Below are 26,014 nucleotides of genomic sequence, written 5' to 3'. Positions count from 1 at the left end.
CCCTCCCTTGCATATCTTAGAAAGCCTTCTGCAGATGATAACATTCAAAGAGAAAGCAGCCTGCTGCACTGCCAGCGATTAGAAATGCACAACTCTGAGGATTTCATCTGTTTCACAGCAGGAGTATCCTGAAGCTGAACCCTCCGTGTAGAGTGACAAGGGTTGACCAGGACTAATTTCACCCGCAAATATACCCAGTGAGCACAGTGTGCTGGGAATTGCTAATGTAACAAGATGGAGGCTGGGCACAAACCCGTGACCCCGCACACCAGCAAGCGAGCCGGGCTCATCTGCATTTGTGGTCTTAACTCAACACCAGGGGACACAATCTGTAATGGTAATGTATCCCACAACACTGCCCATTTCCTTACCTGTCTTACCTGTCTTACCTGACACTTTTAGCATGTTGGCAGTTATTATGAATGGTGTTACGTTCTGTTGCTCCAATATTCAGAATGATTTGAGCAAGGTGAGTTAGAATGTTGGGTAAACGGAACTCCATTCAGAATGATTTGAGCAAGGTGTGTTAGAATGTTGGATAAACGGAACTCCATTCAGAATGATTTGAGTAAGGTGAGTTAGAATGTTGGGTAAACGGAACTCCATTCAGAATGGTTTAAAACACCATAACAGTGTGAGGATAAGAAGGCCTTTGTAAATAACTGATATGGGATTGTTCTAGGTGGGAAACTCCAGCAATGTGTGACAGGAGACCTAATGCTGCAGACACTCACTCAGCCCTTTGAAACGGGTGGATCTCCATGTGACAGCAGCTGCCCTTTCTGTGATGGCCATTGATTTATGGAAAATAATTCTGCTTCCAGACACCCACAAGCACAGGAAATTCAATTTAAATGGATGTTGTGACTTTCATTTCAAATCCCACGCTGTCGTTTTATTTGTTGCTCGGACTCGGAAATGTGTGATGCCTTTACTATAGATACATGTTAGGTCCCAGCAAGAAATAACTGCTGTATATGATTTAAAATGAAACCCGGACAAACCAGACCCATTGAAATGGAAAGAGGGAGGTAAGAGGATAGAGTGAAGGGGCTTTCTTCCAGTGCTGAAGTATTTCAATGGTATTTGAGCACATGAAACTGCTTTCGACTTTATGTCATCGTTTCGCGTGAGTGATCGTTCAGATACATTAATGAATGCCTTTTCTGGTGAGTTAATTGACTTTTTTTTTCAATTTCATGAAGCATACACAGTGAAACCATATAAAGCAAGTGTAACTGAACCATGAGAAAAGTTGCTGGATTTGAACACAAATGTCTTGCTTTGAAATACGGTTAACATGAGAGCATGAGTGTAAACAGATCTTAAATATCCACAAGTTAAACAGAAGGATTCCAGAGTCCCTCGCGGTGCTTATCCAGTTAAAGGCACTATGAGCTGGTGTGCAGGGGGAGTCGTGCAGTCAGGAGCTAGCTGCTTCGAGTTCTGCTTGTGAAGGCACTATGAGCTGGAGTGCAGGGGGAGTCGTGCAGTCAGGAGCTAGCTGCTTCGAGTCCTGCTTGTGAAGGCACTATGAGCTGGAGTGCAGGGGGAGTCGTGCAGTCAGGAGCTAGCTGCTTCGAGTTCTGCTTGTGAAGGCACTATGAGCTGGAGTGCAGGGGGAGTCGTGCAGTCAGGAGCTAGCTGCTTCGAGTCCTGCTTGTGAAGGCACTATGAGCTGGAGTGCAGGGGGAGTCGTGCAGTCAGGAGCTAGCTGCTTCGAGTCCTGCTTGTGAAGGCACTATGAGCTGGAGTGCAGAGGGAGTCGTGCAGTCAGGAGCTAGCTGCTTCGAGTTCTGCTTGTGAAGGCACTATGAGCTGGAGTGCAGGGGGAGTCGTGCAGTCAGGAGCTAGCTGCTTCGAGTTCTGCTTGTGAAGGCACTATGAGCTGGAGTGCAGGGGGAGTCGTGCAGTCAGGAGCTAGCTGCTTCGAGTCCTGCTTGTGAAGGCACTATGAGCTGGAGTGCAGGGGGAGTCATGCAGTCAGGAGCTAGCTGCTTCGAGTCCTGCTTGTGAAGGCACTATGAGCTGGAGTGCAGGGGGAGTCGTGCAGTCAGGAGCTAGCTGCTTCGAGTCCTGCTTGTGAAGGCACTATGAGCTGGAGTGCAGGGGGAGTTGTGCAGTCAGGAGCTAGCTGCTTCGAGTCCTGCTTGTGAAGGCACTATGAGCTGGAGTGCAGGGGAGTCATGCAGTCAGGAGCTAGCTGCTTCGAGTCCTGCTTGTGAAGGCACTATGAGCTGGAGTGCAGGGGGAGTCGTGCAGTCAGGAGCTAGCTGCTTCGAGTTCTGCTTGTGAAGGCACTATGAGCTGGAGTGCAGGGGGAGTCGTGCAGTCAGGAGCTAGCTGCTTCGAGTTCTGCTTGTGAAGGCACTATGAGCTGGAGTGCAGGGGGAGTCGTGCAGTCAGGAGCTAGCTGCTTCGAATCCTGATCTTGGTTGGGGAACCCACAGGGGCCAGACTTTTCCCCGACAGTGGAGTTCCAAAGCCTGGACACAGGCACCACAATGTCTTCCTGAACCACACAGAATATACAGAAAGAAGGTCAGCAGTAGAGGGAAGGGATGAAGTCCATATAATTGTGCAGCTCAATCAGGTAAGATCTATACAGATGCTAATGAAACCATGGACGTTTAAGAAGACCACTGAAGCAAGCCAAGAGAACTGTGTGAAGCATGTGTCAGCCTGCCAAGGACTCCGTCACAAGCAGGGTTTATAAACAGAAAAACAACAGTAAACACAGCGCTCTCTCCAATTCTGCAGTAGGCACACTCACAGGTATGTAATAAGCGCTCTCCCCAATTCTGCAGTAGGCACACTCACAGGTATGGTAATAAGCGTTCGGCAGCTACTATCATGTTGAGAGTGAAGAGCTGTAGCTGTCTATTTGAGGCACTGCTTATGCAGTTTAGTTATGGTATTTCAGTATTTTGCCATTACCTCACTAAAGACCCAAAGCCAATCTCCCCACCCTGCTTTATACCAGCTATCTGAAATGTATAAATGAAATGAAATTTGTCCACAGCGCACATCTCGCTTGTCAGGAAATTGTCAAATGAATATGCATGGTGGAACTAATGTAAGAAAATAAGAACCAAATTGCTTTCCTCCTCGCTCTCACAGAGGGAGACTGCTGATACATCATCCCAGAGCAAACAGCTTCTGGAAGAAACCAGTCTTCATTAAATGGAATTTGGCACTCACGCTTTCTGCTGAAATGCATGCGCTTTCTCAGCCACGGTTACGTTACAGCACACAGGTTTACTATGATGCTGTAACTGATCTTTTAGACAGAGAACCAGCATCACACATTATATACAGCTTAATGCTGCATATTATTATTATTATTTATTTCTTAGCAGACACCCTTGTCCAGGGCGACTTACAGTCGTAAACAAAAATACATTTCAAGAATCACAGTACAAGTAATAATACAATTAAGAGCAAGATAAAATACAATGACTTTGGTTTTAGCAAGTACAAGTATATGACAAAATACCATTCAATAATGGAGCAGATAACAGTGTCAGTGATAGTTACATCAGGATAAAATTAAATACAAAATACTACAGATTAAATAACACTTGTGACAGATTACAGTACTCTAAAGTACAGAATTAAATGCAGTAAAATAGGGGACAGATAAGAGCAAGTAAAGCGCATTAAGGAAGAGTGCTAAGTGTCCAGAGGGAAAACAGGAGTTCTACAGGTGCTGTCTGAAGAGGTGAGTCTTGAGGAGGCGCCGGAAGGTGGTCAGAGACTGGGCAGTCCTGACATCTGTTGGAAGGTCATTCCACCATTGAGGGGCGAGGGTGGAGAAGGAGCGGGCTCTGGAGGCAGGGGAGTGTACAGGAGGTAGAGCCAGTCTTCTAGTGCAGGAGGAGCAGAGAGGTCGAGTGGGGGTGTAGGGAGAGATGAGGGTCTGGAGGTAGCTGGGTGCAGTCTGGTCAAGGCATCTGTAGGCTAGTACAAGAGTCTTGAACTGGATGCGAGCGGTGATCGGGAGCCAGTGGAGTGAGCGGAGCAGTGAAGTTGCGTGGGAGAATACCACACTTTCACTCTTCAGTGAAATTACTGTAGTGATTGAGGGTGTGCAGAGATGCTCTAAGATATACACATGTCATTGTGGTGTTCATAGCAGGCACTGAGGGTGTGCAGTGATGCTCTGAGATTACACACATGTCATTGTAATGTTCATAGCAGGCACTGAGGGTGTGCAGTGATGCTCTGAGATTACACACATGTCATTGTGGTGTTCATAGCAGGCACTGAGGGTGTGCAGTGATGCTCTGAGATTACACACATGTCATTGTGATGTTCATAGCAGGCACTGAGGGTGTGCAGAGATGCTCTGAGATATACACATGTCATTGTGGTGTTCATAGCAGGCACTGAGGGTGTGCAGTGATGCTCTGAGATTACACACATGTCATAGTGATGTTCATAGCAGGCACTGAGGGTGTGCAGTGATGCTCTGAGATTACACACATGTCATTGTGATGTTCATAGCATGCACTGAGGGTGTGCAGAGATGCTCTGAGATTACGAGTATTTCAGTGTGGTGGTCGTGCAGGATTGTGGGTTCAAGGTTAATCAGAAGAGAACATGCCCATCACTAAATGCACCGAGTCACTTTATATAATAAACTAGAACATGCCTTGGCTTTAACCCTTGGTATAGCCAGGACCTGCTTACCTCAGGAGAGTAGGCGTGAGTAAACGCTGTATTAAACGAGCTCAGTTTACCAGCGATTATCCTCGACTACACTACTGTTTTTACAGACACTGAGCAGACTCTCGTGCATGGCTAGATGTTTAATATTCATAAGCTTTATACACAGGTTCTGCTTATCAGTGGCGGTATTCAGCTCCCTCACTGAACAGACCCCACAGTAAGTGCTCGTGTTGTAGAGTAAGGAGTGCACTTACATGTACGCACACTAAACAGAGCCTCACCCACTGTCATGCTTGCAGTCCAGAGAGAGAGAGAGAGAGAGAGAGAGAGAGAGAGAGAGAGAGAGAGAGAGAGAGAGAGAGAGAGAGAGAGAGAGAGAGAGAGAGAGATGTGCAGGCAATAAGATTATTACTTATAGACAGACACACAGACTGATACTGTATAGACACACAGACATAGGTAAAGATATAGGTAAAGGTAAATTGACAGAAAAGCTAGCTAGAAAGATAACTAGCTGATCTTTATTGTTGTTAAGTATTATCATTTACAAGCAAACACGTTTAAAAAAGATGACAAGGAGTTCACCTAATAAACAACTCTGTAACTTCCACCGCGCGTCAGAATAGACTGCAGGTGTGGCACCGCAAATTGAAAAGGCGCAGCCAGCCGCCTACATCATCAGCCTACTGTGATACAGAATGGAAACTAGACTGTGCGCACAATGAATGCAGAACAGAGAGACAGCACAATTTGAGCACAAAGCTCCCAAAAATTGCCGATCGCGGGAAGGCATTGTGTGCGTCGGTCTCGCTCAGCTCTTTGTTTTGTGAGACGGTTTATTTCGGAGCTGTGTCAGTCAGGGAATTTCATCGACAGTTTATGAGTTGCAGTTTGCCTGTTTAAAACCTTTCCAGTCTGCCTTGCAGATCAAAATGCCGCGTTTGTTTTCCTTGTTTGTTTGTTTGTTTTGTTTTGTCTTTAATGTTTTTATTACATCAGTCGGGTTTGCTATCCTCCTCCCAAGTGAATGCGGTGCAGCGGAAACGAAAAGGCAGAGCAGGTGAGATGACGTCATCATTTACATTGCAGCCCAGTTTGGTGAGAAGTCTTTAAGCAGACCATATAACTAGGCAGCATGCATGTCATATTCCAATTATTATTATTATTATTATTATTATTATTATTATTATTATTATTATTATGATTATTATTATTATTATTATATGACACGTCATTGTCAAAGTTTCTCGTCATATCGGTAGCTCTAATTCAGAATGTACTAATCTATGGTGGGAGATGTATGTTATTGATATATTTGTTACGAATGGGATCCAATGTGGCCTCGGTGTAATCACTGGTATTTTATGGGGGTCCTCCTTGGGGTTTTCTGTTGCATGTTTATTTGCAGCTGAAGCCATCTGTACTTTTGAAATAAATACAAATTGGTAACTGGCATGGCTACAGAGGGTGCATGTACTTCACACTGTGTAAGGAACTGCTTGTCCTTTTGAGATGGAACTCGCTAGAAACCTTCTTTAGCACCAGTTGTTGAGCGCCTCGTGATCTGGTGGAGAATGGAAGCCCTGCTTGTGTGTGTCACGCCCTCTCTACATGTGTCTGGACTTTTTTTGGCAGTACCATCGGCAGCCAGTGGGTCATTGTTCACATGACTGTCAGTGGGTCATTGTTCACATGACTGTCAGTGGGTCATTGTTCACACGACTGTCAGTGGGTCATTGTTCACATGACTGTCAGTGGGTCATTGTTCACATGACTGTCAGTGGGTCATTGTTCACATGACTGTCAGTGGGTCATTGTTCACATGACTGTCAGTGGGTCATTGTTCACATGACTGTCAGTGAAGGAGAGTGTCAGTAGGAAGCAATAATACAGCATACAACGCAGAAATCCAGGTTCCAGTTTTATAATAATTACTGTGGACCTTCAAACAAAGCTGTTTTACAAACCAATGCTTGTAATACCGGCACTGGTAGTGCAAGAAGACACAACAAATTGGCAAAGAAAATCTTAGAGAAATGAATCCATAGAGGTCTGGATCACTTCATAGAACACGACGTTTAGATTACAGAAACACACGACTGAATGCTGCAGATCATTTCACTCATATTACAGAAACACACGACTGAATGCTGCAGATCATTTCACTCAGATTACAGAAACACATGACTGAATGCTGCAGATTATTTCACTCAGATTACAGAAACACACGACTGAATGCTGCAGATCATTTCACTCAGATTACAGAAACACACGACTGAATGCTGCAGATCATTTCACTCAGATTACAGAAACACATGACTGAATGCTGCAGATTATTTCACTCAGATTACAGAAACACATGACTGAATGCTGCAGATCATTTCACTCAGATTATTGAAACACACGACTGAATGCTGCAGATCATTTCACTCAGATTACAGAAACACATGACTGAATGCTGCAGATTATTTCACTCAGATTACAGAAACACATGACTGAATGCTGCAGATTATTTCACTCAGATTACAGAAACACATGACTGAATGCTGCAGATTATTTCACTCAGATTACAGAAACACATGACTGAATGCTGCAGATTATTTCACTCAGATTACAGAAACACATGACTGAATGCTGCAGATTATTTCACTCAGATTACAGAAACACACGACTGAATGCTGCAGATCATTTCACTCAGATTACAGAAACACATGACTGAATGCTGCAGATTATTTCACTTAGATTATATAAACACATGACTGAATGCTGCAGATCATTTCACTCAGATTACAGAAACACACGACTGAATGCTGCAGATCATTTCACTCAGATTACAGAAACACATGACTGAATGCTGCAGATCATTTCACTCCACCAGCATGGCTTGAACAGTGAGATGAGATGAGGTTAAAAGCTCTAAAACTTTGAATGCAGGCGAGCCCGTCTCCTTTGCATAGAGGTTAAGGAGTTGTGTATGGCTGCCGGTTTGTGCCCAGCCTGTACCCTGTTACACTCATGCTGTTCTATCGCTTGAAGTGTATTCAGTAATATTGGAGAGCGACACAATGTGGAATAAAACTTGAGCATTTGTACAATTACTATATATATATATATATATATATATATATATATATATATATATATATATATATATTATATTCACATAATTTAATTTTTAAACAGATTATTGGCTTCAAGCCCTGTTTTATATGAAATTCCACTGCAATGCAAAAACTATTTTGAGCTCCCCATGTGCCATTTAACAGACCACAGATGTGCTTTTTATCTGTTCAACGTCGATGAGAGATAGTCCTGGAGGAGGTCTGGAGCTGTCAACCAAGTGAAAAAAAACACATCAGGGTGTCAGGCAGTTATGGGCAAGCAGGATAGCTCTGATTCAATGTGATTTGAGGCTCAGAGGTGTTTCAATTGGGCATTTCAAATTGTGGAACTGAAATACAAGATTGGGGGCTTTAAAAAGCAACAACAACTTCAATAACAACTCCTTTAGCATTGCTTTCACGTACAGCATGTCAGCGTGGTTTGTGTATGTGTGTGGAATCTATAGTTCTTTTTGATCTGCTTCCGAGACAGTTTTTTATGCAGAGGAGGGAAGTCAGTCTGGCACCGAATCTTACAGCACCCAGCACCCACCAGATGATATCCGCTGACAGCAGCAAACACAATGAGAAGCAGAGCAGAGGAAGGTGAATGCATCAGGAGGCGTGTCTGCCTGGCCCTGCCTTTGATGGACCAGGTGCTGCTGATCCTCACATCTCCTCGGCTCCTCTACTCCCCCAGGTCACCCCTCCATCTGTGCCTCTGCTTTAGAAGTTCGGCTGCAGCAGATTGATTAAGAGAGATCGCTGGGAGGTCTTAAAAGCTCCCGCCGTTTGGTGATCCATCTGCCCTTTTTTATATAAATGTTTTGAGCTAGAGAACAGTGGAATATGCAGTGTGTGTGTCTGTTCCCAGAGCAGCTCATGCTGTCAGGATAGCTGTTAGCGTGCTGATCGAGATGGCTACTTCAAAAGCAAAGCAGTGTAAGCATTAGAATGAGTTTCTGTGTTATAAAAGGATACTGATAAAATGAGGATGTTCAGGCATCTTATAAGAACATGAGAAAACTAGAAACAAGGTGTTTCAGCCCATATATAGTATGCTTGCCCGGTTCCTAGTAGCTGATTGATCGCAAAACGTTGTCAAGTCGAGTCTTTCAGGATCCCAGTGATTCAGCATCAACCACATGGCTTGCTAACCTGTTCCATCCCCTCACCACTCTGTGGATACAGAAAGGTCTCCTCTGTCACTTTTATTCTCACCCACTTCAGAGGGTAACCATGACATCGACCAGCTCCTGGGAGCCGGCCAGCTTAGCGGAGCCGAATGGCTTCCTCTCGTTCAGAAATGTTCTTATGTTCTTGTGTTCCTATGTGTAAAGACATCCTTTTCAAACTGATCTTCTCAGCCTCTGCTTGAAGAGCCAGGCTCTTGTAATAGCTGCTGTACTGTGCCGCTCTTTGGAACAGCAGCTATGTTAATGAAATGGGCTGTGAGATGAGTTTCCACTAGACATTCCAGGGCTGGTTTACTGCTGGCAGGACCTGGGTTTTAGTCATGCTGTGTCAAGTGATTTCAATGCTGATCAACTGAATTTCTTACTAAAGGATTTTAGTGTTCTGTAAGGCTGTAAAGTTTTTTTTTATATATGTACATAAAAACATCAAGAGACCAGTACATGTGACTTCCAAATTCCACCTATTGTTGGTCACCAGGGAGACAACAGTGGCTAAATTCAGAAGACAAAACCTCCAGCCCACCCAGGAGTGGACAGCCGGGTGAATTGGGCATTTCAAATTTGGTAGAAAAAAACAATTTATAAAAAAAAGAACCTCTTCTCAATTGATCTTATCTGTTTTAGGTCTGCTACGGCTTGATACATCAGAGCTGAAAATGAAGCAGGGAGAACAGAGAATGAGTAACTGCTGCCAGCATCTACACCCCAGATAAAAACTCCTCGCTATCTCTCTATCTCCAAGCACAGCGCAGGCCAGTGATCAGGGGAACAAACCCCTGCCACGAGAGGGGCTAAATGACATTGCAGGTCGTTGGCACAGAGACGCTCGCAGCATGTAATGTGCAAACAGCAGGATTGCAGAGCAAACAGATAACACCACAATTAGGGATGCTACTTGTGACAGATTGAAGGGCTCCCCTTGTAAAAGTGTACTGCGGTGCAGAATGGAAGAATGACAGCGAAAGCGTAGTAAAGCATAGGCATCGAGAGGAAAGAAAACAGGGCACAGCATATGCAGTGTGAGCAGAGAAAAACAAAGAACTGTAAACAAGCAAATCCACCACTCTTATAAGAGCGTACCTCAGCAGAAATGCAATGAAACACAGAGGAAGCACGGGAAAGCATATTACCAGATTACTGTAGGTATAGTACAGCATATTGAAAAACATGCAAATCATGATAAACTACAGGAAATGCATAGAGTAACACGACGGTGTGTATACAGCAGCGTACATATCACCCCAACACCATCATTAGCAGTCAGAGCGTTTGTTTACGCCGCAGCCACGCAACACTGTGGACAGACAGCGAGTTGTCAGCGGTTGCTTGCGGGTAACCCGGAGTTACGGATCGGGCTGAAAAGCAGGGAATGGTTCCCAAGCAATGGGACACGCCTTGTTATCAAAATACTGCTCAGCTCGCAAACACAAGCAAGCAACAAGTAACAAGTAACGAGGTTGGGCAGGTTGCTAAACAAACCGGAGATTGCTGGTTGCATGCATGTGTTGTGAAGTTTGAATCCGCTAACCTCGACCTGTCAGAGACTGTCTCACCAGTATCAGCCCTGCCACTCGTGCAGCAGCACCAGAGACTACGCTGCTTAAGCAGAAGACACGATGACGAACCCCCTAGGAAACTCAGACGTGGTAAGGGCTGATTCGAAACACAATTACATTATTAGCGTGTTTTTGTCTCTCTCTCTCTCTCTCACACACACACAGCAAACAAACAAACACATTTTGTTGCCTGAGGTTATTATGATGATGATGATGATGATCATGAAGAAGAATAGTATTATTATTATATTGCACGAGGTTAAAAAAAAAAAGTAGGCTGGAAGTAGGCTGTTATTGTTGTCTTTGTGTCCTAATTGTGAGGTTAGTTTAAATCCTTTTTGAAGACTCAGTATTGAATAAAGCAACGTTATTTGTCATGTGTAGTGGTGAGGAAAGTTTAACGGAGTGTAAAACACGCTGTAAACACAGTAGCTCGGTTCTATGAACCTAGATGAACTTAGACGCGTATTCAAAGTGTATAACGTGTTTAACTCATTATTGAATTGGTGTCTAACTTCAGCTGGCTGTTTTCTGACCGGTTGTAAATTGGCTCTAGAGCTTCGATCCCATAGTGAGCTGGAAATGCACGAGGTTGTTGACAGGGTAGTTGTTTATGGATACAAACATGTTTGAATTGGGGGGTTGCTTATTACAAAACTTTTCATTAGTACACCGATTGAGGACACCTGTACCAGATGCAAAGTTTTAATTCGAAAGAAACAAACTAAATAAGTAAGACAAGTTAGATATGGGAATAAACCTAAACTGAAAAAAGCGAAAGTTAAACAAATACATCAATTCACAAAGAAGTATATTTACGTGTAAAAAAAAGAAAAAAAATATATTCAGTATAAAGTGACACGAAAGACGAGGGATGTAAAATCAGTGCATGTGTGCGGTAAAGAAAGCGTGGTAACTGCCCAGGACTGTGTCTGTATCATTCCGGTATCTTTCATTAACGCGACAGACTAAAACGAATGACAAAACGGAATGCCCATTGACTGCAATGGGGAGTGGATTCCCATTGACTGCAATGGGGAGTGGATTCCCATTGACTGCAATGGGGAGTGGATTCCCATTGACTGCAATGGGGAGTGGATCCATAGTACTATTCTACCACCAGGCTCTTGACTGGATTATTAATCAGTGGATTATTAACAAGCATATCGGTGACATTCATCCCCCATTGCCCCTGCTGGAAATTCAAAATTAAAGCCATCAGTAACATGAACACGTAGATCACTGCCAGTGAAAGCCACTGAGTGCGGGAATGTAAAAATGCTAACATCTTTAACAAACATGCATGCCTTCATATAGCCTCAGAGCCTTCTAAGAGCTTGTGTTGAAACATGTCAGGACCAAGTTGTGTCGCAATTGAATACAATACCAGCTTCTCTAGATACATGGAGAAACAGTGTGCGATACAGACAGAGAGCAAGCCAGACAGGCACCTCAAACCCCAGGATTAGGATACACTCAGTAACTTGAAGGAGGTTCTTAGCAAGTTTCACAACATTTGGACAAACGGATCTCCAGGTATATTCACAGCTGAAATAACATACAGAAAGACAGCCGGACAGACAGACAAATAGCCTCCGTTTACCCTGAGATTATGAGGTATTCAATCAGTTTTGCTGAAGAGACAATCTAAGAAGTGTTTCTCTAAACTATAGTTTAAATATGAAGAACTGGACAATACTACAATACTATGAGCACAGTACTGCACTGCATCCTCCTCCAGCACAATACTGCACTCCATCCTCCTCCAGCACAGTACTGCACTGCATCCTCCTCCAAGTCCCTCCAGCACAGTACTGCACTGCATCCTCCTCCAGCACAATACTGCACTGCATCCTCCTCCAGCACAGTACTGCACTGCATCCTCCTCCAGCACAGTACTGCACTGCATCCTCCTCCAGCACAGTACTGCACTGCATCCTCCTCCAAGTCTCTCCAGACCAGGATATGCATCCCGAGGGTGGGGTCGTAAAAGCTCTTCATTAATCTACTAACTAGGCTGTGCCCAGCAAATAGCAGCTGTAATTAATAACGAAAATAATTCCATGACTTTGCAGCAGGGTGCTGAGAGAACAAAACATCAGAACAGAAGACAATAAAACATCAGAATAGAAGACAATAAAACATCAGAATAGAAGACAATAAAACATCAGAATAGAAGACAATAAAACACATTGCGGATGTTTAAAAAACATCCAGCTGGACAGCCTTCTTAATGATAACATCGCTTCATCTCCGCCTTTCCTTCTCAGCTTCATTAATCCTTGTGAACACAGGAGAAGCATCTCTTTATGTTTTATTTCGAAACATTCAGGGATTCTAATTAACTGAACATTTCAGAGGAGCAGCACTCACAGGAGAGCGAGACAGTAACGACATCAGAAGGATTTTCACAGATTGAAACTGTAAACTGTGAGCAGCGCAGTCCGCTTGAATCGAAAGCTTGACTTAAAAGTATAGGCTGTCCAATCCAGTCACCTGAGTAGGGTGCAAGTCCTAAACACACCAACGTTTTTATTGGAAACCACTTTGTAGAAATTTCATCTCACAACACTCCAGGGTACAGAGGCTGGATCGGTTCACAGTATCCACACACGCCTCTCCACCTCCAGGGTACAGAGGCTGGATCGGTTCACAGTATCCACACACGCCTCTCCACCTCCAGGGTACAGAGGCTGGATCGGTTCACAGTATCCACACACGCCTCCTCACCTCCAGGGTAGAGAGGCTGGATCGGTTCACAGTATCCACACACGCCTCTCCACCTCCAGGGTACAGAGGCTGGATCGGTTCACAGTATCCACACACGCCTCCTCACCTCCAGGGTACAGAGGCTGGATCGGTTCACAGTATCCACACACGCCTCCTCACCTCCAGGGTACAGAGGCTGGCTCGGTTCACAATATCCACACATGCCTCTCCACCTCCAGGGTACAGAGGCTGGATCGGTTCACAGTATCCACACACGCCTCCTCACCTCCAGGGTACAAAGGCTGGATCGGTTCACAGTATCCACACACACCTCCTCACCTCCAGGGTAGAGAGGCTGGATCGGTTCACAGTATCCACACACGCCTCCTCACCTCCAGGGTACAGAGGCTGGATCGGTTCACAGTATCCACACACGCCTCTCCACCTCCAGGGTACAGAGGCTGGCTCGGTTCACAATATCCACACATGCCTCTCCACCTCCAGGGTACAGAGGCTGGCTCGGTTCACAATATCCACACATGCCTCTCCACCTCCAGGGTACAGAGGTTGGATCGGTTCACAGTATCCACACACGCCTTCTCACCTCCAGGGTACAGAGGCTGGATCGGTTCACAGTATCCACACACGCCTCTCCACCTCCAGGGTACAGAGGCTGGATCGGTTCACAGTATCCACACACGCCTTCTCACCTCCAGGGTACAGAGGCTGGATCGGTTCACAGTATCCACACACGCCTTCTCACCTCCAGGGTACAGAGGCTGGATCGGTTCACAGTATCCACACACGCCTTCTCACCTCCAGGGTACAGAGGCTGGATCGGTTCACAGTATCCACACACGCCTTCTCACCTCCAGGGTACAGAGGCTGGATCGGTTCACAGTATCCACACACGCCTCCTCACCTCCAGGGTACAGAGGCTGGATCGGTTCACAGTATCCACACACGCCTTCTCACCTCCAGGGTACAGAGGCTGGATCGGTTCACAGTATCCACACACGCCTCTCCACCTCCAGGGTACAGAGGCTGGATCGGTTCACAGTATCCACACACATGTTTCCACCTCCAGGGTACAGAGGCTGGCTCGGTGCCACTGAACATGAACAAGGCATTCTTCAGCCAGGCAAACACTAGAAAGGAATAAGTGCCCTAACGAGGAAGAGACTTGATTTCTTTGTTGCTTTATGTTGCAGTTCCTGGTATCAGACTGCTGGCCTCATTCACATTTTACTGTAATACTTAAAAGAAGCTGAACTTTCCAACAAAGCAGCAGCGCTGGTACAAATGTTACTCTGAAATGCTTGGAATGAGTTCAGTTGGCAAAAATGAGGAAAGATATCATGCAGAAGAGCGCAGCGCATACATGTGGGGTCCCCGAGTGGCTGGCCTGGTAAAAGCACGGCCGTGTGATGTGCAGGGCGAGTCATACAGGCAGGGGAGAGTGGGTTAGGGAGGCAATCGGACCGGTGGTACAGCATTCAGTCACAGCACACCTGAACTCTGGCATGCTCTACCATGCACAGTGAGAGACACACCTACATTGGCAGTTTTTAAAAATAAATTAAAATCATTCTTTTATAATAGGGCTTTTATGTCTTTATAATATTTCTTTTTTTATATAGTTTTATTCCTATTTATTCGGTTTGAGCTCCTCATCTGTTGCTTTTATTTGCTTTAATTTTAAAATGGTGTTTTCTTTTGCTGTTTTTATTGTTTATATTGTTTTTATTGTACTAAGTGTACTTCCGAAAATTTTGATTTGATTTGAAAACCGTCAGGGACTGTTTCTCCTCGTCGCGCGGGGACCTGACCAGCCAGGTGCCCAGTGAGCTCAAGCAGACTAGTTCCTGGGTGTAAAGAGGCAGTTGGTTTGGTCGTGGGATCGGAGGATGCTCGCTGAACCTTCAGTTCTGAGCTGTGTGGGGAATCGCTGCTGAGAGGGAACACAATTGAACATTCTAAATTGGGGAGAAAATCAGGGGTACAATTAAAAAATTAAAAATTAAAAAAATACGAGTTTTCTTCTTCTTTTGAGGGGGTACCGGGTTGATTTTATTCAAATGAATTATCATCTACAATGTGCAGTTTTATGAAATTATAAGCCAAAACCTTGTCCACACAGCTATCCATAAAGCAATTTTTAAGGAATGTTTTTTAACAGCTGTATTGCTGCATATACAACCACACTTAAAATTATTTTATTTTTTTGGAATCTGCAATTATTTTTTCTCGTTTTCTCCCCAATTTGGAAAGCCCAATTCTTTTATTTCAACCTGGCTCACTGCTGCCACCCCCGCGCTGACTCGGGAGAGATGAAGATGGACACACATGTCCTCCGAAACATGGCCGTCAGCCGTCCGCTTCTTTTTACTCTGTAGGCCCGCCATGCAGCCACCTCAGAGCTACAGCGTCAGAGGACAACGCAGCTCTGGGCAGCTTACAGGCAAGCCCACAGGCCAGTCTACAAGGGTTGCTGGTGCGCGTGAGCCGAGGACACCCTAGCCGACCTAAGCCCTCCCACCCTCTGGGTGGCACTTGGCCAACTGTGCGCCGCCCCCTGGGAACTCCCGTCCACGGTCAGCAGTGGAACAGTCTGGGCGGATCCTGCACTCCACGCGGAGTGCCTTTACTGGAATGTGCCTCTCAAGAGCCCCTTAGAATGCTTTTTATCGGACAAGAAAGGATTAGCAAACAGGTGTATAAATGCATAATATTAAAAAAAATGATTTGAAGTCAATGCAAAAACCTGACAAACAAAAACGAGAGGCAGAGAGACAGACAAGCAGATTAGCACTGTATCAGTTTTTAACATCCTCGCCTTTTCATTCCAAATGTTCTAATAAGTCGAAGCGCTCCATGTTTGTTTTCAGTCGTTTGGGGCTTATCTCCCCTGCAAGCTGGTGCACGTCTGGCTGAGATTACAGCCATCCCTCACAGGGGTTGGGTGTAAACGACAGAGCTGGCCCTTATCAGGAATGGAGGGGGGGTTAGTGCTGCCGAGGCTGATTCCATTGCAATGCTGATACAGAAGTCTATTATAATCCTGTATAACAGCAGACAAAGTCTCTCTCTCTCCTTCTCTCTGTGTCTCTTTCCTCTCTCTCTGTCTCTGTGTCTCTTTCCTCTCTCTCTCTCTGTCTTTCTCTCCTCTCTCCTCTCTCCTCTCTCTCACTGACGCTAATGCATGTCTGTTGTTTAAGATAAGGGCCGGGGAGGGGGAGTGAAGGTTAGCCCAAAGCTCATTTCTCTGGTAATATGAATTAATTACGAGTGCCCAGGTCTGGAGGGACCGGCAGATGTACTTGACTGCTATCAAGTGTTTATTTCCTGCCTGTTACTCTCCAGGTGACAGGTGCCACGCTGCACGGCAACAGCGAAGCTCTTTAGCCCAATGTCGAACACTGGCTAAACACCAATGAAACAGCACCAGTGGTTCTGAGAGTGCCAGCTAATACACACGAATTCAGAGTGGTTCCGAGAGTGCCAGCTAATAGAAAGGAATTCAGAGTGGTTCCGAGAGTGCCAGCTAATACACAGGAATTCAGAGTGGTTCTGAGAGTGCCAGCTAATACACATGAATTCAGAGTGGTTCTGAGAGTGCCAGCTAATAGACATGAATTCAGAGTGGTTCTGAGAGTGCCAGCTAATAGACAGGAATTCAGAGTGGTTCCGAGAGTGCCAGCTAATACACACGAATTCAGAGTGGTTCTGAGAGTGCCAGCTAATACACACGAATTCAGAGTGGTTCTGAGAGTGCCAGCTAATACACATGAATTCAGAGTGGTTCTGAGAGTGCCAGCTAATAGACACAAATTCAGAATGGTTCAGAGAGTGCCAGCTAATAGACAGGAATTCAGAGTGGTTCTGAGAGTGCCAGCTAATAGACAGGAATTCAGAGTGGTTCTGAGAGTGCCAGCTAATACACATGAATTCAGAGTGGTTCTGAGAGTGCCAGCTAATACACACGAATTCAGAGTGGTTCTGAGAGTGCCAGCTAATAGACAGGAATTCAGAGTGGTTCTGAGAGTGCCAGCTAATACACATGAATTCAGAGTGGTTCTGAGAGTGCCAGCTAATACACATGAATTCAGAGTGGTTCTGAGAGTGCCAGCTAATACACACGAATTCAGAGTGGTTCTGAGAGTGCCAGCTAATAGACAGGAATTCAGAGTGGTTCTGAGAGTGCCAGCTAATACACACGAATTAAGAGTGGTTCTGAGAGTGCCAGCTAATACACATGAATTCAGAGTGGTTCTGAGAGTGCCAGCTAATAGACACAAATTCAGAATGGTTCAGAGAGTGCCAGCTAATAGACAGGAATTCAGAGTGGTTCTGAGAGTGCCAGCTAATAGACACGAATTCAGAGTGGTTCTGAGAGTGCCAGCTAATACACATGAATTCAGAGTGGTTCTGAGAGTGCCAGCTAATACACATGAATTCAGAGTGGTTCCGAGAGTGCCAGCTAATACACACGAATTCAGAGTGGTTCTGAGAGTGCCAGCTAATAGACAGGAATTCAGAGTGGTTCTGAGAGTGCCAGCTAATACACATGAATTCAGAGTGGTTCTGAGAGTGCCAGCTAATACACACGAATTCAGAGTGGTTCTGAGAGTGCCAGCTAATAGACACAAATTCAGAATGGTTCAGAGAGTGCCAGCTAATAGACAGGAATTCAGAGTGGTTCTGAGAGTGCCAGCTAATAGACACGAATTCAGAGTGGTTCTGAGAGTGCCAGCTAATACACATGAATTCAGAGTGGTTCTGAGAGTGCCAGCTAATACACATGAATTCAGAGTGGTTCCGAGAGTGCCAGCTAATACACACGAATTCAGAGTGGTTCTGAGAGTGCCAGCTAATAGACAGGAATTCAGAGTGGTTCTGAGAGTGCCAGCTAATACACATGAATTCAGAGTGGTTCTGAGAGTGCCAGCTAATACACACGAATTCAGAGTGGTTCTGAGAGTGCCAGCTAATAGACACGAATTCAGAGTGTTTCTGAGAGTGCCAGCTAATAGACAGGAATTCAGAGTGGTTCTGAGAGTGCCAGCTAATACACATGAATTCAGAGTGGTTCTGAGAGTGCCAGCTAATAGACAGGAATTCAGAGTGGTTCTGAGAGTGCCAGTATATATAATTAGGGCTGTCACTCGATGACAAATTTTGATTGGTTACTTTATGGGCATTAGTTATTAATCTGTGCACATTTTTAATAAAGGTAACACTCTTGTAGCGGCTGTCCTGCACAGAAATACTTAAAGAATCAATAATCTAAAGAATCAATAATCTAAAGAATACATCATCTAAAGAATCAATAAGCCCAATGGGAATTTGGTCTTTTTAAAACCATTTTAATTGTTATTTTTATTTTAGTAAATGTAACAAATGTTACCTTTTCATCCGATTACGCTAATAAAACAGATTTAGAGACCTGGTAACTCAGTCACACAAGCCCCAAGGGCCAGAGCAGCACAGATACACGTACTGTTTAACCACTCTGGGGTAACCCCTGAACAGCAAAATTATTAACAATGCACAAACATGGGAACAAAAAACACTCAGAGGTTTATAACTAAATCAACAGTTTATTATGTTGGTCAGGATACATGCGCCACGCTGGATTTTACCACTGCTGGTTACAATGCACACAATGAACTTTGCAGACAGAATCTAAATCATCTACATTCATGATGTAGATTCTGGTATAGTAAGCAAACTTGTTAAATTTGTAGACGACACAAAAATAGGAGGAGTGGCAAACACTGATGCAGCAGCAAAGGTCATTCAAAATGATCTAGACAACATTCAGAACTGGGCAGACACATGGCAAATGACATTTAATATGACATTTAAGAAAAAAGTGTAAGGTACTGTACCCAGGCAATAAAAATGTGCATTATAAATACCTTATGGGAGATACTGAAATTGAAGAAGGGATCTATGAAAAAGACCTAGGAGTTTATGTTGACTCAGAAATGTAATTCATCTAGACAATGTGGGGAAGCTATAAAAAAGGCCAACAAAATGCTCGGATATATTGTGAAAAGTGTTGAATTTAAATCAAAACTTTACAGTGCATTAGTAAGACCTCATCTATAATATTGTGTTCAGTTCTAGTCACCTCATTAAAAAAAGGATATTGTTGCTCTAGAAAGAGTGCAAAGAAGAGCGGCCAGAATTATCCCGGGTTTAAAAGGCATGTTGTATGCAGACAGGCTAAAAGAATTGAATCTATTCAGTCTTGAACAGAGAAGACTACGCGGCACTCTGATTCAAGTATTCTGGGATCAATAAGCTACTAACAACCAAACGAGGAAGATGGGCCGAATGGCCTCCTCTCGTTTGTAAACTTTCTTATGTTCTTATGACACATCTGGCAATCATTTAAATCAACGTAGATAAACATTCCAGTTCCAAATACCTATATCCTCCTCTCCTCTCCTCTTCCCTCCCCTCCCCCTCCCCCCTCTCTTCTCCTCTCACCTCCGCCCACCCCCTCTCCTCTCATCTCCCCTCCCCCTGTCCCCTTGTCCTCTCCTGTCCTCTCCCCTCCCCCTCTCTTCTCCTCTCCCCTCCGACCACCCCCTTCTCCTCTCCTCTCTCTTCCCCCTCTCCTCTCCTCTCCTCTCCCCCTGCCCCCTTGTCCTCTCCTGTCCTCTCCCCTCCCCCTCTCCTCCTCTCCCCTCTGCCCACCCCCTCTCCTCTCCTCCCCTCTCCCCCTGCCCCCTTGTCCTCTCCTGTCCTCTCCCCTCCCCCCTCTCTTCTCCTCTCCCCTCCGACCACCCCCTTCTCCTCTCCTCTCCTCTCCCCCTGCCCCCTTGTCCTCTCCTGTCCTCTCCCTTCCCCCTCTCCTCCTCTCCCCTCTGCCCACCCCCTCTCCTCTCCTCCCCTCTACCTTCCCCCGCCCCCTCTCCTCTCCTCTCCCCTTCCCTGCCCCCTTGTCCTCTCCTGTTCTCTCCCAACCCCTCTCTTCTCCTCTCCCCTCCCCTCCCCTCCCCCGCCCCCTCTTCTCTCCGCTCCCTCCTGACTGAGCAGGTGTAGTTTACAGGGAGTGAAATTAATCTCCATTACTGCAGATAATTAATAAAGTCTCCATGTCCCACAAGTGAAAATAAGGCTTAAAAGAGCGGTAGACCTGGACTGCATGCTCCATACTAATTAGACGGGCAATCCGAAAGGTTGCTCTACAGTCCTTTGAAGTTCAGCTTATCAACTGCATGCAAACACAGCGTGTGAAGCAAGGAGCCTCGGTGAGTGCACTCTCCCTACCTCAAGTGCAATGCTAATGCGTGGATCTGTTACACAGAGGCTTTGATGAATCCTATTAGACTCCTTTGTCTGCGCTACCAATCCTTGCATGAGCCAGTGTCATTCAATAAAGATTTCAGAAAGGGACAGCAGGATAAGGTATCAGCACTGAGAAGTTTATTCTACAGCAATGCTAGAGCAGAGGGAGAGTAACCAGCACTGCTGCCTGTGTTAATTCTATAAGGGGATGCAAAGCTTTTGGCCAGAGCTGTAGTATGTGCTTACATGTTGTAGGAGATGCTGATTATTTGTCGAGGTTAAAAACATGAGTCCTGCAGCTCTGCCATCCTATTGTCCTCTCTTGTGTTTCCCCATAGCCTGTGTTCAATGAGAGGCCGAGGATCTTGCAGAGAGGGGCCTGGACCCAGGCAGCACCATACAAGGAGGAGAAGTTCCACCGAAGAGTCAGGTAGGTCTCTCTTCACACCCCTGTCACTGCGCTGCTTCAGCTACTGCTAATGCACCGCACATCCAGAGCTGCACAGTATAGATGATCATTTACGATGGACTCATTCACTGCACAGTATAGATGAACATTTACGATGGATTCATTCACCCACAGTATAGATGAGCATTTACGATGGACTCATTCACTGCACAGTATAGATGATCATTTACGATGGACTCATTCACTGCACAGTATAGATGATCATTTACGATGGACTCATTCACTGCACAGTATAGATGATCATTTACGATGGACTCATTCACTGCACAGTATAGATGAACATTTACGATGGATTCATTCACCCACAGTATAGATGAGCATTTACGATGGCCTCATTCACTGCACAGTATAGATGAGCATTTACGATGGCCTCATTCACTGCACAGTATAGATGATCATTTACGATGGACTCATTCACTGCACAGTATAGATGATCATTTACGATGGACTCATTCACTGCACAGTATAGATGATCATTTACGATGGACTCATTCACGGCACAGTATAGATGATCATTTACGATGGCCTCATTCACTGCACAGTATAGATGATCATTTACGATGGACTCATTCACTGCACAGTATAGATGATCATTTACGATGGACTCATTCACTGCACAGTATAGATGATCATTTACGATGGACTCATTCACTGCACAGTATAGATGATCATTTATGATGGACTCATTCACTGCACAGTATAGATGATCATTTACGATGGCCTCATTCACTGCACAGTATAGATGATCATTTACGATGGACTCATTCACTGCACAGTATAGATGATCATTTACGATGGCCTCATTCACTGCACAGTATAGATGATCATTTACGATGGACTCATTCACTGCACAGTATAGATGATCATTTACGATGGACTCATTCACCCACAGTATAGATGATCATTTACGATGGACTCATTCACTGCACAGTATAGATGATCATTTACGATGGACTCATTCACTGCACAGTATAGATGATCATTTACGATGGACTCATTCACGCACAGTATAGATGATCATTTACGATGGCCTCATTCACTGCACAGTATAGATGATCATTTACGATGGACTCATTCACTGCACAGTATAGATGATCATTTACGATGGACTCATTCACTGCACAGTATAGATGATCATTTACGATGGACTCATTCACTGCACAGTATAGATGATCATTTACGATGGACTCATTCACTGCACAGTATAGATGATCATTTACGATGGACTCATTCACTCACAGTATAGATGATCATTTACGATGGCCTCATTCACTGCACAGTATAGATGATCATTTACGATGGACTCATTCACTGCACAGTATAGATGATCATTTACGATGGCCTCATTCACTGCACAGTATAGATGATCATTTACGATGGACTCATTCACTGCACAGTATAGATGATCATTTACGATGGACTCATTCACCCACAGTATAGATGATCATTTACGATGGACTCATTCACTGCACAGTATAGATGATCATTTACGATGGACTCATTCACTGCACAGTATAGATGATCATTTACGATGGACTCATTCACTGCACAGTATAGATGATCATTTACGATGGACTCATTCACTCACAGTATAGATGATCATTTACGATGGACTCATTCACGCACAGTATAGATGATCATTTACGATGGACTCATTCACGCACAGTATAGATGATCATTTACGATGGACTCATTCACTCACAGTATAGATGATCATTTACGATGGACTCATTCACCCACAGTATAGATGATCATTTACGATGGACTCATTCACTGCACAGTATAGATGATCATTTACGATGGACTCATTCACTGCACAGTATAGATGATCATTTACGATGGACTCATTCACTGCACAGTATAGATGATCATTTACGATGGACTCATTCACTGCACAGTATAGATGATCATTTACGATGGACTCATTCACGCACAGTATAGATGATCATTTACGATGGACTCATTCACGCACAGTATAGATGATCATTTACGATGGACTCATTCACTGCACAGTATAGATGATCATTTACGATGGACTCATTCACTGCACAGTATAGATGATCATTTACGATGGACTCATTCACTGCACAGTATAGATGATCATTTACGATGGACTCATTCACTGCACAGTATAGATGATCATTTACGATGGACTCATTCACTGCACAGTATAGATGATCATTTACGATGGACTCATTCACTGCACAGTATAGATGATCATTTACGATGGACTCATTCACTGCACAGTATAGATGATCATTTACGATGGACTCATTCACTGCACAGTATAGATGATCATTTACGATGGACTCATTCACTGCACAGTATAGATGATCATTTACGATGGACTCATTCACTGCACAGTATAGATGATCATTTACGATGGACTCATTCACGCACAGTATAGATGATCATTTACGATGGACTCATTCACGCACAGTATAGATGATCATTTACGATGGACTCATTCACTGCACAGTATAGATGATCATTTACGATGGACTCATTCACGCACAGTATAGATGATCATTTACGATGGACTCATTCACTGCACAGTATAGATGATCATTTACGATGGACTCATTCACTGCACAGTATAGATGATCATTTACGATGGACTCATTCACTGCACAGTATAGATGATCATTTACGATGGACTCATTCACTGCACAGTATAGATGATCATTTACGATGGACTCATTCACTGCACAGTATAGATGAGCATTTACGATGGACTCATTCACTGCACAGTATAGATGATCATTTACGATGGACTCATTCACTGCACAGTATAGATGATCATTTACGATGGACTCATTCACGCACAGTATAGATGATCATTTACGATGGACTCATTCACGCACAGTATAGATGATCATTTACGATGGACTCATTCACTGCACAGTATAGATGATCATTTACGATGGACTCATTCACTGCACAGTATAGATGATCATTTACGATGGACTCATTCACTGCACAGTATAGATGATCATTTACGATGGACTCATTCACTGCACAGTATAGATGAGCATTTACGATGGACTCATTCACTGCACAGTATAGATGATCATTTACGATGGACTCATTCACTGCACAGTATAGATGAGCATTTACGATGGACTCATTCACTGCACAGTATAGATGATCATTTACGATGGACTCATTCACTGCACAGTATAGATGATCATTTACGATGGACTCATTCACTGCACAGTATAGATGAGCATTTACGATGGACTCATTCACTGCACAGTATAGATGATCATTTACGATGGACTCATTCACTGCACAGTATAGATGATCATTTACGATGGACTCATTCACGCACAGTATAGATGATCATTTACGATGGACTCATTCACGCACAGTATAGATGATCATTTACGATGGACTCATTCACTGCACAGTATAGATGATCATTTACGATGGACTCATTCACTGCACAGTATAGATGATCATTTACGATGGACTCATTCACTGCACAGTATAGATGATCATTTACGATGGACTCATTCACTGCACAGTATAGATGATCATTTACGATGGACTCATTCACTGCACAGTATAGATGATCATTTACGATGGACTCATTCACTGCACAGTATAGATGATCATTTACGATGGACTCATTCACTCACAGTATAGATGATCATTTACGATGGACTCATTCACTGCACAGTATAGATGATCATTTACGATGGACTCATTCACTGCACAGTATAGATGATCATTTACGATGGACTCATTCACTGCACAGTATAGATGATCATTTACGATGGACTCATTCACTGCACAGTATAGATGATCATTTACGATGGACTCATTCACTGCACAGTATAGATGATCATTTACGATGGACTCATTCACTGCACAGTATAGATGATCATTTACGATGGATTCATTCACGCACAGTATAGATGATCATTTACGATGGACTCATTCACTGCACAGTATAGATGATCATTTACGATGGACTCATTCACTGCACAGTATAGATGAGCATTTACGATGGACTCATTCACTGCACAGTATAGATGATCATTTACGATGGACTCATTCACTGCACAGTATAGATGATCATTTACGATGGACTCATTCACTGCACAGTATAGATGATCATTTACGATGGCCTCATTCACTGCACAGTATAGATGATCATTTACGATGGACTCATTCACTGCACAGTATAGATGATCATTTACGATGGACTCATTCACTGCACAGTATAGATGATCATTTACGATGGCCTCATTCACTGCACAGTATAGATGATCATTTACGATGGCCTCATTCACTGCACAGTATAGATGATCATTTACGATGGACTCATTCACTGCACAGTATAGATGATCATTTACGATGGCCTCATTCACTGCACAGTATAGATGATCATTTACTATGGATTCATTCACTCACAGTATAGATGATCATTTACGATGGACTCATTCACTGCACAGTATAGATGATCATTTACGATGGACTCATTCACTGCTCCTGAGCTTGGATTGATTTGGTAGGTTGGCAGAATGTACTGCAGCAATCCATTATGATGATTACTCTATGAGTTCAAAAGCCGTCATTAAAGACGTTACAGCTACTGGAGCAATTCCATCCCCTCACTGTCCTGCTTGCTTTGAAAGGAGCGCATGTAGCTTGAGTTCCAAGGTTATTGCTGCATTTGCATCGCTGTGACGTTAGAACTCACAATAGCGTTAAGAACCCTGAGGAGCAAACAGCACCTGAGATAAATGCTGCAGCCCCCTTTGTTATGCTATATGCCATATGGAACAACTTTTTGTCACCATCAGAGTCTCCAGCCTCTCTTACCAGAGCAAGCACCAGGATGTCTCTTTAGAAAGTTCACATATATCAAAGGCAATGTGCTGTGTGGTGTTTTTTGTTTTCTCATTGCCGATGCGTGGTTCTCTGGCTTTGGTGTTGAAGAACGACGCGACACAGAACACAGTTTAAAAGTGACGGCACATTAAAGGGGTATGGATGTTTGCT

At 44.1% G+C, this 26,014-nt stretch overlaps 1 protein-coding gene across 2 annotated transcripts in view; it reads left to right on the top strand.

Annotated features, from left to right (window-relative positions):
• Positions 1-5,308: 5,308 nt before the first annotated feature.
• LOC117415792 (dynein axonemal heavy chain 3-like) overlaps positions 5,309-26,014 on the top strand; it is a 214,992-nt gene continuing 194,286 nt past the window's right edge. The window contains exons 1-4 of one of the 2 annotated variants that reach the window (XM_059027757.1): positions 5,309-5,731; positions 8,266-8,378; positions 9,593-10,614; positions 20,874-20,965. In XM_059027757.1, the coding sequence (XP_058883740.1) occupies positions 10,585-10,614; positions 20,874-20,965 (122 nt within the window). In that variant the 5' untranslated portion in view covers positions 5,309-5,731; positions 8,266-8,378; positions 9,593-10,584. The remainder of the gene's footprint in view (positions 5,732-8,265; positions 8,379-9,592; positions 10,615-20,873; positions 20,966-26,014) is intronic. The other variant, XM_059027758.1, reaches the window with a different exon arrangement.

The sequence above is a fragment of the Acipenser ruthenus genome, chromosome 7, assembly GCF_902713425.1.
Source record: "Acipenser ruthenus chromosome 7, fAciRut3.2 maternal haplotype, whole genome shotgun sequence".
Taxonomy (NCBI): Eukaryota; Metazoa; Chordata; class Actinopteri; order Acipenseriformes; family Acipenseridae; genus Acipenser; species Acipenser ruthenus.
Note: the sequence above shows the minus strand (reverse complement) of the source record. Positions and strands in the feature narration are given on the sequence as shown.